The 14,732-nt window shown below is 39.8% G+C and overlaps 1 protein-coding gene and 1 long non-coding RNA gene across 7 annotated transcripts in view; both read right to left on the bottom strand.

Annotated features, from left to right (window-relative positions):
• CFAP95 (cilia and flagella associated protein 95) overlaps nucleotides 1-3,681 on the bottom strand; it is a 104,746-nt gene extending 101,065 nt beyond the window's left edge. For 4 of the 6 annotated variants that reach the window (XM_070495942.1, XM_070495941.1, XM_070495940.1 and 1 more), the window contains exon 1: nucleotides 3,395-3,681. In XM_070495942.1, the coding sequence (XP_070352043.1) occupies nucleotides 3,395-3,546 (152 nt within the window). In that variant the 5' untranslated portion in view covers nucleotides 3,547-3,681. The remainder of the gene's footprint in view (nucleotides 1-3,394) is intronic. The other 2 variants (XM_014845991.3, XM_014845992.3) reach the window with 1 other exon arrangement.
• A 3,354-nt stretch (nucleotides 3,682-7,035) lies between these two features.
• LOC106834411 (uncharacterized) overlaps nucleotides 7,036-14,732 on the bottom strand; it is a 40,223-nt gene continuing 32,526 nt past the window's right edge. The window contains exon 4 of the long non-coding RNA XR_011497506.1: nucleotides 7,036-7,133. This is a non-coding gene — a long non-coding RNA (uncharacterized lncRNA). The remainder of the gene's footprint in view (nucleotides 7,134-14,732) is intronic.

Here is a 14,732-nt window from a genome sequence, read left to right on the forward strand (position 1 = left end):
GTTTGTTCTGGTTCTTAGTACTCCATTATTCCAATGAGTGGGAAGATATCCCAAGAGAATATTTCCCTTCAACTCAGAATTTCTGATGGAAACATCTGCTAATATAGCTCAATAAATGCTACAGGAATTCATAGGGAAAGACAATTTCTAGAAAAGGCATCTCTCACCCAGAAGCATCAAGGTGTGATGCAAGTGATATGGCTCTCCATCTACCACTCCAGCTGCAAGGAAAAGATGGTTCCTTGGGCTGTGTCTCATCTCAGTAATGGACCAGAGGTACCTCTAACCACCATTCTAGGCACATCACTTTATCATGTCTATTATACACAGCTGTTTTTAATATGTGTGGTGAAGTCAGACAGACCTGTATTATATGCCAGATAAAGAGAAACACAGGAATCATCCAAATGTTTAAACTATACAAGCAGAGGTAAGTCAGAATTTCTCCCGGTTACAAACTTTATCTTGCAAATGTGTAGGTGCAGGTGACCGAATTCATCAAATACTCAGTTGAGAGGCCACCCTAGATAGTAGGTGTCCATCAATTAAATAAAAAATCACTGACAAAAGATTAAAATTCAATAAAAGTTTTAATATATAACAAAATAAGTCAATAGAAAGTGAATAATTTTGATCAGAATGCATAAAAACAACATGGTTCCTTATTCATTTGGAAGTTTATACAATTTGAACTTTGTGCAGTTTTTTTAGGACAGATCTTGGTGACTGGTTGAATATGGAAGGAAAATAAGGATGCCAGCTCAGAAAAATGCAAGTGTTTCTCACATTTTACAGTTGATTCTCACTATTCCCAGTAGTTATGTTTTATAATGTTGTCACAGCAAATACTGAACCATTGCTCCTAGGGGAAATACAGGATGAGGCTCCAATGAGCCTTTGGTCACAAAAGTTTCATCAACCAATCAATCCATAACCTGGTTTTATGCATGTTTGTGTCTGAAGACACCTTATTTTATATATATTGTTGACTCACTAACATTGAGCTCACAGCCAACAGCACTATAACTCAAGCCTGAATGAACCTTAAGCAACAAATATTTTCTGTGTTAGGCACATCACAGCCTTCTTTCACTCAGGAACAGTAGACAGTACATCAGCCCTATGCTTGGGGGACATTTTAACAATGAAATGAGCAACAAAAAGCACAAAAATGCAAAAAACGAGGCATTAAATAGACTATGAAAAGAATACTTGTTTACAGCACAAGAGCTAAAACAAGAAGGCAGAGTGTCACTTTGATCTCAACTGGGAACCTATGTGGGATGACTCAAAATTTTTGCCACTCTCCATGTCCACAAATGACCATGAAAGTGCTGCAAGCATTGATTGGAGATTATAAACAAATTTTAGCAAGTAGGTAAGTTCGCAAATACAGAATCCACAAATAATGACTTTCAGTGTTACACCACCTTTCCCCCCCCACCAAGTTCCTCATCTCCTTCCCATTTACGTCCTTCTGTGGGTTTGCTATTGATGTCTATGATGTTCACAGGCAACTTTTCTTTTTTTTTTCTTTTAAAGATTGGCCCTGAGCTAACATCTGTTGCCAATTTTCCTCTTTTTTTTTTCTTCTCCCCAAATCCCCCCCAGTACATAGTTGTATATATTTTAGTTGTGGGTCCTTCTAGTTGTGGCACATAGGATGCCGCCTCAGTGTGGCCTGACGAGTGGTGCCATGTCCACGTCCACGATCTGAACCAGTCAAACCCTGGGCCTCTGAAGCAGAGCGCGTGAACTTAACCACTTGGCCACGGGGCGGTCCTACAAGGCAACTTTTCAAAGCATCGTAGTGCAGAAGAGAGCAAAAGCACTGTCCACTTGAAAAAGATTTCTCTTTAACAATACTTTCTAACAGTGATTTATATTCTGACCTAAATCCTTATGGAGTAACAGAACCATGGAAGGGCTAAGTGTTTTGCTTGAGAACCGTGAGGTAAGCCCTGTATGAAGCTAAAAAAGGATTTTCTGTTTCCCAATGTAACTTTGGATTCCAGATCTATAGAATCTCTCACACTGAGTTCAAATAGGTAGAAAGCCAGTTTTAGTGATGAGACGTGAAAGTAGGGGAGTAAGCTTGTGGGAAAGCGAGGAGTAGGCTGTAGACAGTGTGCAAGGCAGAAACTTCAGGACTCACATACATTACACGAATACATGAGATTGAGGAGGACTTAGCTGTAGATCATTCATCTTCTCTCAAAAGCAAAAGTTTAATGGAGACAAGATTTGAGACTTCTTTCATTTCTCTCTTTCCGCCCTCTTCTCCAGAATATTCCAAATACCCCAAAAGTAACTACTGTCAACAGTGCAGCCAGGAAAATCAACCCAAAGGACAGAATCCTAACTCCCCTAAAAATCCCCGTTTTTCTCCCAGTTATATGCCACGGTTTTGCTATTGGTCACTGCAATACTTAATAAAACAAGATAATTGCTAAGTGAATTCCAAGCCAAGGTCAAAGGCAGAGGAATAAAGTAAATGTCTCCTGGGACCAGGCAAGAACCTACATGAGGGAAGTTCCAGAGAGAGAGAACTCTCATCTTGACTAGCCATCATCAGCTCCAGTACACTCATAGTTGCCAGAAAGAATAAAATCTTCTGTTGCCAGGCCTTTCAACTTTTCAAGAGAAGACATAATCCTGGATTTTTATGTGAAATCTCCTGGCTTTAAATGTGGGCAATTAATTTAAAAGCAAAAATGTAAACACAGGGCATGCCAAACAAACTATGTCTGTTGGCCTTACCCAGTGGGAGACACCAGTTTGCAATCTCTGGCCAGAAGAGTCCTATTTAGGGATCTCTTTCAAATCACTCAATGTGCGTCACTGCCCCCAAGAAACGGCAGTCCTGGAGGCCATCTTCTGAACAAACATCTCCCTCCTGCTGTGCCCCTGGCCTCTTCATGGACTTTGCCTTTTATCAGAAAGTACTTGTCTTGGAAACGTGATTTCCAAGCCTCTGCAAACACCCTGCGGTCTATCCTGTGTGTACGTGGTCTATGACTTCTGGCTGCAGCAGTTCTCCGTGTGTGCTGGGGAGCCATTCTTGGAGGGCTCTCCTATGTGCTCCTCACTGCCCCAACTCTCACTCCCACCCTGTCCATCTCTCCTTTCAAGATTTGTTTCCCTTCGTTTTTTCTCTCTTCTCTCCTCTCCCAGTTCCCTCTCTTGTCTCATGTTTTTCTTTCTTATCTCTTCCTTCTCTCTCTGCTCTTCTCTTCCTCTTTTCTCCTTCTCTTATTTATTCTCTCCTCTCTCCCATTGTCCTCTATTACTCTTCTTTCCTTTCCACCCCCCCCCCCACGTGCCACCTGCCGCCGTCCCCCGCCCTGGTCCCTTCCCTCCCCCAGCACCCGGAAACTACGGAGAGCTCGCTCACCAGGAATACACCAACACCGGTTTCGAGTATTTCTTGCTACGGGAGCGGAGGGTCAGGGAGCCCTTGCGCTCCAGCAAGTCCGTGGGGCCGAGCTCAAACCAGTATTGCCCACTGCTGCACCAATCCTGGCAGGAGCTGTGAGAGCTCTGCATGGCCGCCCTCGAAGTACAGACCTCAGAGGGGTTTCCTCTGCCCCTGTCCTGCTCCCCGCGCCGCCTACATGGACCAAGATTCGGCGTCTCTCATCTCCTAAGAAACCTGGGGCGGGGTCAATGGAGAGGGCGGGGTCAATGGAGGGGCGGATGCCTCAAATCTAATAGTTCTGGTTTCCTAGACAGCGTAACTACTGATTAAAAGGAAACTACACTTCCCAGAATGCAACGAGGGGAGAGACCAGGCTGCATGGAGGGAGAACGGGGAGAAAGAATTGCATCCTGGGATCTGTAGTTTCGCTCGCCACCAACTTTATCCCCAGAGTGGCTGGGCGGAGTTAAGGGGGAGCCGCGGGTCAGTTAAGGTCTAAGGGGACCTGAGCCCGAAGCTGGGTCTGTTCCAGCTATCCTTGCGAAAGTTCTTTTTACCGTCCGTCATCTGTTGCCACCACACCTTTTACTTACAAGTTCTGTAAATTTAACTATAGAGGAGCAAGAGAACAATCCTCAAACCCTAGCATGTGTCATTTCTATACAGTTTTTCTGAGAAAGAGGAGGCGCGGAATCTTTCAGCAAATCAGCTAAAAAGTCTGAGGATGAAAAAGCCTGGCCGGTTCCAATTTCAGCTGTTCTCTCAACCTTTCTCCGCCCGACTTTCTTCCTCTGAAAAACGAAGGAGCGGGTGGGACCGTGGAGGGGGCAGGATGGACACAATAATCTTAGAACCCTTCAGAGTATAACGCTGAAAGACCCAACCTTTAGGTACAGTTAGGGCTCCGAGGACTTCAGTTCCCCAAGACTTGCCAAGTTCTCCTCATTTTAACATTTGTTATTTTGTGACAACATAAATTCATCACATTATTGTGTTGTGAGTTATATGCGAGAAGGAAATTTCAAAAAGATTATCTATGGCATTGCCTTCAAGAAATCATTGGATAGCTGTCTTGTAGAAGGAAGGTACTTATATCATCTTTGACTTTCCAAGAGAATATTTAACGCATCAGAATTCTCCTTCCCAACCTCACTTGAGCACCTTAAGAGCGTTAATGGACTTAATCATGGCCATCCCTCTGACCTGGCATAGTGCTTAGTACATAGCATCGTTTCAGAGTGTGGAATGAACAAATGAATGAATATCATGTTTGATTACCTTAGATTTTACTGGTATTCCATAAATTTCAGAAGTGTCTTACTTTAAAAAGACCACATTTACACAAAAATTCAAATCTAACAAATTAAGAGATATTTCACATTACAAATAGATTCTTTCCTTTGCAAAAGATTTATTGTAGCACTCCTGTAAATAGTAAGGTGCTCTTCTGGATCAGTTTTCACAAATTTGATTACACACAACTACCAAGTGCTTTTCTGTGGCCTGTGGTGCCCAGCGTGGGTGCCTGTGGTATGCTAAGGCCCCTATTTTACCGACAGCCACAGTTAAGCTAAGTGCTAGTACAGTGCTGACCACTACTTTAGCTCTTTCCTCCTTGAAGGAATGAAAAGAAAAATAGAAATTAACTTTAAAAGGTAAATAAGATCCACGTTTAGTTCAATTCTGTCCAATCAAAACATAGCATATAGCTGTTGCTCCAAAAATATTACCATTGTTACTATCACTGTTTGTTCGTGTGTTTATTTTACTTATGCTTAAAGTGGTGGCAACCTAATGAACGTGCAACCAGCATGTCAGGTCTGTGCGGCTGATTTGGCTTGGAGATGGAAGCTGCCCAGACCCAGCCCTTTCTGCAGTGCACAGGTGCTGCAGAGATTGAAAAGCTTTTCAGTGCACCAAGGAGCAGTTAAGAAAACAAACAAAACAAACAAAGCTTGTTATTTCAGAGTTCCTCAAGGCAAGCTGACAGCCTCTGAGTCTATGAATATGCTTTTTTGTTATACTCTCTTTCCCCTTTATATCAGCTTTATGAACTTTATTGTCTTCTGTGTCTACTAAATGCTTCTCAACATCCTCATGTTGGGATGTAGGAGATTAACTCTCTGATACCCTCAAATTCAGATGCTTTCCATTCTCATTCTGTAGAATTTTTGATTTGTTGATTCCTTATCAATAAAATAGCAATAAAATGGTATTTATCGCAGAGGAGTTTTGTGAGAATTAAGTAAGATAATAAATACATTGAAAGCAGGTAGAACAGTGCCTAAGAGATGCTCAGCCCTCTCAGCAGCTATTAGGCACTGTTATCATTATACCCGATTATTACTGTTATTATTATAGCCTAATTTTGTCCTTTTCATTTGGGAAAAGTACCCAAAAATGTGATTGTTGTTTGTGTAAAATTTCCTAAGTATACTCATTGTTTTTCAAGCTTTGCCTGTTTACAAAGTCTTTTTAGTGAATATCTTATCACATTTTAATACGAAATTTAGTAGTCTGAATCAGAAAAATGTTGGAAAGATATTTGAATATGTTACCAATGATAACGCTGGTTTTGTAGTCATATAGAATCTTTTCTCTTCAAAACTATTAATAGGGGCCGGCCCGGTGGCGCAGCGGTTAAGCGCGCACGTTCCACTTTGGATCCCGGGTGCAGACATGGCACCGCTTGGCAAGCCATGCTGTGGTAGGCGTCCCACGTATAAAGGAGAGGAAGATGGGCACGGATGTTAGCTCAGGGCTAATTTTCCTCAAAAAGAAAATAATAAAATAAAATTTAAAAACCATTAATAAGCTTTATGCTTTATAAATGTGAAATACTGATCCTCAACACATTTGACTTATTCCTGTTTTCCTCAAACTTCATCAAACCAATGAAGTGTAGGGCTTAAAGCAATGCCCTCTATTTATATTAGTCTCTTTCACCGCAATAGTCTTGCAGTGGGAAAGTTTCAGCTCAGGTAGCTCACACTGGATTTTTCTGTAGGATTAGTGCAGGCAGACCAGCTCAGGAAGCGGGAATCTCGTCATCTGAGCCTAGGCTAATGTATTTCTTTATTAGAATTATCAGATCCTTAAAGAGGTTACCAAGAAGACCTGAGCAGGACTGCAAACCTAAAACAGATGTAAATGAGCCAGATGTAAATGGCCATGGAGGCAAACCTCTCCAACACCTCCTTTCCCTTCCTGTCTTAACAGTCGTCTCCTCGATTCCCAGAAAAGCCCCTGCTCAGAACCTTCCAAAGTCACCAGCAGTATATTCTACCCCCAGCATTAAAATTTCCTCTCTCTACCAAATATCATTCAATGAAGCTGAGAGACAAAATTTAAAATTACATAAGAAAATTAATTTGTATTATCTCTATGTTGAATCTAGTTTAAATATACTAAAAACTTGTATTTAACTTGTGTAACACCCAGAAGTTAAAAACTAAGTATTTATGTCCTAATCAAGGGTTGCATAGTATTTTTTTAGTTCTCCAGGAATAAAAGCCTCTCATTACTCACCATATATACATCTAGGGGTTCACTTTTGAATATTTTATATAAAAAAGTTGGAGTCCACCTGCTATGTCAAAATGGATGGGAATTGTCTGGTTACCCCTTCCTCTTCCGGGCTCTACTCCTTCTCTTCTTCTCTTCTTTCTCTCTCTCCTCCTTCCTTCTCTCCGTTTTCCTTGTCCTCCGCTTCCTCCTTTGAGAAGAGGTATGGATTTTAGAGTCAGAATCCATTGCTGAACACCCAAGAGAATCTGGTACAATTCAAAGTTATATGAAAAATATGAAAGAAAAATAATAAGACCTAGAAACCAGGGCCAAAATTTATGTGAATAAGCTCATGCTTAATGACCCAGGTATTCTCAAGAGTCAACTCCGACGAAACCTTCAATCTTTTCTTTCCTTTAACTATTCATTACTACCAATGGTGTTTTTTAGAATATTTTAACCTTGAGTATGATTCCTTTGTGCTTCTAATTTGGACTGTGAACCCATTAGGCATCAACTTGTTCCCAATCCATTATTATTAACCAGTATTGATTAAGTGCTGTCATGAAACAGGCATTATTTCTGAACTCCTACTATCAGCATGGGGGATTAATTTCTTAAATTATTCAATGTATAGTATTCTATAATTCAGCATTTTCCTAATTTTGATATCTAATACAGCCAATAAGTGAAATTCTTTGGCAGAATTGTCCATAACTATTACAATAAAACTTTAATGTCCTGGATAAGTAATGACATGCTCTAGCATAAATGTAGATTAGGGATTTCTTTAATATCCTGCAAATTGGATGTCCTTAATTATTCAGACTGAATATCCATTTCCACAAATGATCTAAGCCCTTGGTTTCTTCCTTTTCTCCTCTGTGCTGCTTTGGTTTTTTGGCGCTTTCATTGTTTAGTAGCAGCAAGAGCGAGATGATTTAGCTACCAGTTAACAGTTCTTATGAAAGGAGTTTGTGCTTGAAATTAAGTTCAGCATTGCTATGGCTTTCTTTGTTTCTCATGGTCTCTAATCTGGATAATGGAACCTTTTCTCCCAGAGAAGAAGCTCAGATGCTGGATTTGGTTTCCTTTCTGCTCCTGGCAGTAGTGGACATTTTCCCATATCCCCCCCACAAGACCCACACCCAGCTGCATGGTGAGCAGGCTGATAAGGAACTGACTGAAATGCTTCTCCCAGAGGGTCAGATGTATGCAGATGGTTTCTGGTTGTTGAGTAAGCCAAACACACAGCTGAGGATGCCCACAGTCATCAGTCAAGGGTAGGGTGGGGAGCTTAGGCAAGAAGCTGGAAATCTTCCTGAACCTTGAGAGACTCTCTGAGCTTTGCATGATTTTGAGTTTCTGGTGTTCAGTTGGCATATGTCAGACTTGTGTTGTTGTTTCCTCTGTCACTAAATCTCTTTCTATAGCATCATGTGTAGGTTACTTTAAAGTAGGGAGGCTTGGGCAGTTTCAAGAGAAGGATCATTTTCTAAAGAGGCATGAGGGGACTAAAAGCAAACATGATAACATTGAAAGTAATAACAATAAAGGAAACTGAGACTTAGAATAAGGATTTTCAAGACCAAGAGCTCATTTAGTTTCTTATCGACCATTCTATGACTAATTAGCATATTCCTTACAATTTTGAGCATGGTTCAAGTTGGGGAAAAGAGAGTTGAAATGTTTCTTTTCATAGGAAGCTGGAGGTACCACTTAACAAATAGTGTTTGCCAGAAAAGGAGTGTTTTTGCGGTGCTGTGCGGAGGGGACTATAAAGGTGAGAGTCCACTGTGGAGCCCAGCTGTCTAGGGGAATTGGAAGCAGCATCAGCTGTTTCATTATTCCCCCACCTTGACTACCTGTGTCTTCCTCCTCAGCTCAGCCTGCAGCTTCAGGCCCTGCTAGGATTGAAGAAAGGAGGAGAAGTAAGGGGAAGAAGGTCTCATTTGACTGCTGACCTTGGCATCTGGTGTCAAGGCCCTCTGGGTGAGGATGTGCAAATGTGACTCATGGGTAGCTTTTGTGGGTTCCTCTAGGGCCTTCTGAGAGCACTGCATCCTCCTGATTGTTGAGGTCGCCTCCTCCTAGCAGGCAGACTTCTTGGGCAGAGTCCTTCGAAATGAGTTCATGCCCACGTAATCTCTCCAGTATCCATTCTTGGCCAAGGGTAACACTCGGCACTTTTGGTGCCCTCCAAACCCTGGAACACAGGCTGCTCCTCTCCATGCTCTGCCATCATACACACCTCCAGGATGTCTCTGACCTTTAGACATTTCTAGGCTAGAAATAAGCTCCACTCACCAGGTGCTCCAAAACCTGGGACACATGTCAAGCTCTCAGAGAGAATTTTAAAATCTCTCTCACTTGGCTTGAATGAAGAGGGGAGAAGAGAAGAGGAAACTACAGCATTATGCCAACTCTCTCCAAAGAAATCCTCACTACTTCTCTCCCTCCCCTCCATCAGTCTGACCTTCACATATATATAAACTGAGGGTGGGTGATGGTGGACCCTTAGCAAAACCAATCAAACTGGTTTGGCACCTCATTTCAACACTCAGCACAGTATCAACTACTCTATGGAAGTGTGCCTCCCCCTCTCCACTGCCCACCCTACATTCTCCAGCTAGAAGTGATCACGCCCTCCTCTCGGCTCCTGCAGCATTGTGAATATGTTTTATGATGGCACCCATCACACTGTACAAAAGTTAATTATTTTTATGTCTGTCTTCCCTGCTAGAGTGATTTGAGAACACCATCACTTTGGCATCCTCAGTGTGTAACACAATGCCTGGAACCTGGATAATAATCGAGAAAAAGCAAAGTCAACATTCACTGAACACTTTCTAGTTGCCATGACTATACCAGGCACTCCAACATTTATATTATCTCATTTAATCATCACAGGAGCCTTATGAAGTTGGAACTATTTTAGATCTATTTTAAAGATGGGGAAAAAAATAGGGCTTATTTAATTCAAGTGACTTTCTAAAATCATGCAGCCACTAAATAGTAAAGATAAGATTTGAATACAGTCGGTTGGACTCCCAACCCAGTCTTTACATAATATTGCCCCTCAATGTCATAGAACACTAATTAGTTATAGTGAAAATTGTAACTTATTTTCCAAATAATTAGAAATTAATTTTTAAAAATCAATTCAAAATTAATTTCAAAATTTCTTCTAATTAAAATATCATTTGAGGGGTTGGCCCACTGGTGCAGTGGTTGAGTTCATGCCCTCTGCTTCAGAGGCCCAGGGTTCAGTGGATTTGGATCCCTGATGTGGACCTACACACGGCTCATCAAGCCATTCTGTGGCAGCATCCCACATACAAACAATAGAGGAAGACTGGTACAGATGTTAGCTCAGGGACAATCTTTCTCAAGCAAGAAGAGGAAGATTGGAAACAGGTGTTAGCTCAGGGCCAATCTTCCTCACCAAAAAAAATTTAAAAAAAATAAAATATCATTTGACTGTACATTTTATTCCAAATTTACTTTGAAAATTTTATTTAACATGTATCATTTATATGAAAATATTTAGAACAGGTATCCTTAATCTGGAAGTTGTAACTCAGACAAAAAAAATTACAGCTTGATTTTTGCTAACCTCTAATTGAAATCCTCATTTCCTTCAACTATCAATGTAGGCAACAGACCATAACAGCATTAGCAATACCTGTGACTCTGTCACAAATAGAAATCACAGATATCTTCTTGTTACATTGTTGCTGTTGCAAATATCCCAAAATAGCATTTATACTCATACTACTTTGAAATTCTGGTAGTTACTAATCCATACTGGATCTTGTTAATTAACGCATTAATAAAAAATACAATATAATATATACTATATAATACTATATCACATACAATAGTATAATATAATAGTATATCACAAATTTGTGTACTCTTTTAGCATTTGGATAAGTTACTATGATCAGTTCCCTTTGTGATCCTATGTATTATTTTATGCATTTTAAAAGCATTATTCAGAAAAGAATTTACCAGATGCTCAAAAGTTCAATTTCACACACACCAAACAAGTTAAGAATCTCTGGTTTTGAGTTTAACATATACATAATTTATTAAATATTAGCTAAATTCTCAGTTACTTTTTAGTTTTTAAAAAAGTCTGCTATTTGTCCTGAATCTACATTTTTTCCTCCCAAGAGAAAAAGTAATAAAGATCTAGACCTTGCTTAGAGCAGTTTGAATATATTTTTGATGAATGAAAAAGTAAATAAATAATAATTTAAAAAATTATGAAGAATTTTACATCATCAACCAAAAACATTATGAAAGATTAGTATTGATCAAAGATAGGCTGAAATTATGATATTCAAACTATTTGGAAAGAATTTGACCAAAAGGAAACTTTTCTATGTCCTCAAGATCTTTCTATTATGCCAACACTGGAAGACATAGTCTGAGAAAGAAAAAAGAGCAGAAGGAAATGAAAATTTCCCAGCTTTTAGGCTTGATTTAGAAGTAGTCATATAACTGCTTTAATATAAATTGGGTCTAGAGATTTTCCAGGGAGTACTGATGCTTTCCAGTTAAAGCTCCTCTGCTCGTATGACTCAGCCAGTACACTGTGGATGACAAATGACAGAAAGCCAAATCTAACTAGTTACACAAAAAGAGGGGTTTTTAGCCTCATGTAACCAGGAATTCCAGGGGCACTCTGGCTTCAGGCATATCTGAATCCCAGGACTGGAGGATGTCTTTGGGATGCCGTTTCTCTATTTCTTCGTTCTGCTTTTCTTCTTGGGTTAGCTTATTCTCAGGCATGCCCTCCCCAAAAGGCCACCAACTTACATTGTTCCCCCACTCTTTCACACATAAAGTGTTCCTCTTCCCTCTAGTTCCAAACATAAGTCCTAGACACCAACTGGCCTGACTTGGCACATGTGATTATTCTGAAAAAATCACTAGGCAGGCCCAGGGGTAATGTGGTACTCTCCTCAGTTTGGTCTGTGTCATGGGCTCCCCACAGGGGATGAGATCTGCCCCTTCTGAGCAATCTAGACTGAAAGTATGGGATTGAACTACAGGGAAAAATAGGTTGCTATTTCCAAAATACGGGGAAAGCGTGCCTGATAGGTAAAAACAACAGTACTCTCTGTAGATAACAATAAGACATCCCATCCATATATCACTTTGTAAAATATTTTTACTTATACTCTCTTACTTGGCCCTTACAAAAACTATGTGGGTATGTATTGTCATTTCTATTTCTAAGATGAGTAAACTGAATCACACATCTAGTAAGAGACAAAGCCAATCTTATATTCTTATCTTTAGACTCTAAGGAATGTTCTCATTCTCATGCTACTACAGACACTGTATGTATATAGTTGTCTGTTTGCAGGAGTCTGGTCTCTAGGACTACAGGACTACTTCCTCAGCTTAGCCTTTACCTCTGTAACTTTTGTCTCCTCTGGATATGTTATGACTTTTCCACCTAGGTAAAAGTTATTAGGTAGCTGTATGTTAGGTTATCAGTATGTTTTCGAAATTCCTCTCTTGTTAATTTCCTCTGAGCTTACACAATTCAATACCCCAAAGCTTTCATAAAATATAGTCAAATAGTATGGGTCTCTTTTCCCTTTGCCTTGTCATTTGGGATCAAATTTCATTTTTGTCCTGAAGAACATCTGGCTTACATTTTGCCTTCTTTTGCTCTCATCCTCTACCCATCTGGACTGATTTTCCTTTCTCTGAGTAACCTTATCCCCCTGTGGTGTGTCCATTGTCCCTGATAGGACTAGAGGACTTGAGTCTTTCTTCCTCAGAGTTCACATGTCACTCTAGCATCCAGAGATGGAAAAGGGTATCTGGATTTCTAAAACACTTCATCATAGCTTTTATTCCATACTGGAAGGTTCAATGCTCTGTTTTCCAAAGCCATGATTTTAGAACAAGTATGATTTTATTTTCATATAAAATTCTAAGAAAAAAAAATCAAGATCTCAATACCCTGTATAAAAATATTCAAAAGGCCTGTATCCAGTTCTGTCAAGAATTACAGTTTTAATAGTAAAGGAAACTACCCTGAGATGCATTTTAAATTTAATTATATAGCTCATGCTGTATCATCTCCTCTCATTTACCAGTGTCTATTCTATTTCATTTAAGATGAACTAAATTTCTATTTCTGACTGTGTCTTATTATTATTGAAAAATGAATCATATTTTCTCCCAGTGTAGGTATGCATGAGGAGAATATTTTGTGTAAAAATTAATTGCTTTTTTTTTCTTGACCTATTAGAAGGAGGACTATTTTGGAAGTAAAATATATCAATGATTACTCTGATTCACCAATTTGAAAGATTTCTTCAATACTGTGATGTAAAATTTCCGTCCATTATAGTCAGAATATGGGCTAAATGTTTTTTCCCAGATGGCTATAATTTCTTATTTTCTGTCTAAACTTATAAGAATAATGGAATAAACAACCCTAGAATCAGAGTTCACTGGAAGGGATAGTAAAGGTTATTTCGTACAGCATCTTAGCCAAAGTAGAAATGTACTCCTGGCGTCTAAACTACTGCTGAGAATACTCATCCTCCCTCCACGTGAGCTCAGAGGAAGGCGCTCACACTTCACAAAGGCAGCCCATTCCAATTTTGTACAAGTATAATCATAAGTTCCATCTTATGTTGAGCTAACATGAACTTTCTTGCTAGATGCACCTGTTGGTTCTGCTTCTGGAAAATAAAAGATGTCTTATTTCTCTCATGAGATCCTTTCAGATATTTGAAAGAGTTAATATGCCTTCTCTTTTCACAGCTAAACGAAGTAAACAAACCTAACTGTTCTTCATCTTTTTTTATGGCTGACACCTCTGGATGTGCATCACTTTGATCATGATCCCCTTAAAAAAGGCTTCTTGGAAAAGTACACAGTGTTTCACTCTGATCAATGCAGAGTACAGTGGGGCTACTGTGTTCCATATATTTGGTTCTGTGCTTTTATTAGCACAGCCTAAACAGAGGAGGAAGTAAGCAAGAAAGGAAAGGGGAAAGGAAGGAAGAAAGGTAGAGAGGGAAGGCAGAAGGGAGAAACGGAAAACAGGTGAACTGAAACCGGATCAGGGAGAAATAAACAATTTGAAATATATGTATGCCTTGAGGCTAGTACTAGGATCAGAACTACCACCTGGAGACTAAGCTTTGGACTGCTGGCAAGGTTGGGGAGCTAACATCAAGTCTCCTCCATTAAGCCAGGGGCCTTTGAAGCAAACATTGAAGGGGTCTGTGAAAATACAAATCCTCTCTGAAGCAAAATATCCCCAGTTTAGACACTCAGGATTGCCCCAGGTTAAATTCAACAAACGTGAGCTCACAAAAACTATTGGCAAATATAGAAGGAAATAAGCTAGGATGAGCAAAAACAACAAAGAACAGATGTAGGTCCCCCGCCGCTCCCCAACTCACATGTTTGAATTATTAGATGCAGCATTGAGACAACTCTGAATGGAAATTCTAAAGAAACAGTCCTGGAATTATAAAACAATCTGATCAAGGGATAAATCACTATCAAAAATGGTCAGAGAAACTTTCAATGTGAACATGGATGCATTAATCAGCAGTTTCCCCCTCTCATCATGAAAAACTTCTGAAAGCTAAAAGAAATGTGGAAAACAAAAATTCAAATTTTGGTAAAATTGAGAGAGACTCCAAAATACTTGTAAAGGCTGCTGAACCTTCAGGATTCACATGGCAGCAAGTTGAGAGAAGCTGAAGAGTGATGTGGTAGGCAGAAACCTAAAATCCATGCCCCTCACCAAGATTTC

This window comes from Equus asinus, chromosome 23 (assembly GCF_041296235.1).
Source record: "Equus asinus isolate D_3611 breed Donkey chromosome 23, EquAss-T2T_v2, whole genome shotgun sequence".
Taxonomy (NCBI): Eukaryota; Metazoa; Chordata; class Mammalia; order Perissodactyla; family Equidae; genus Equus; species Equus asinus.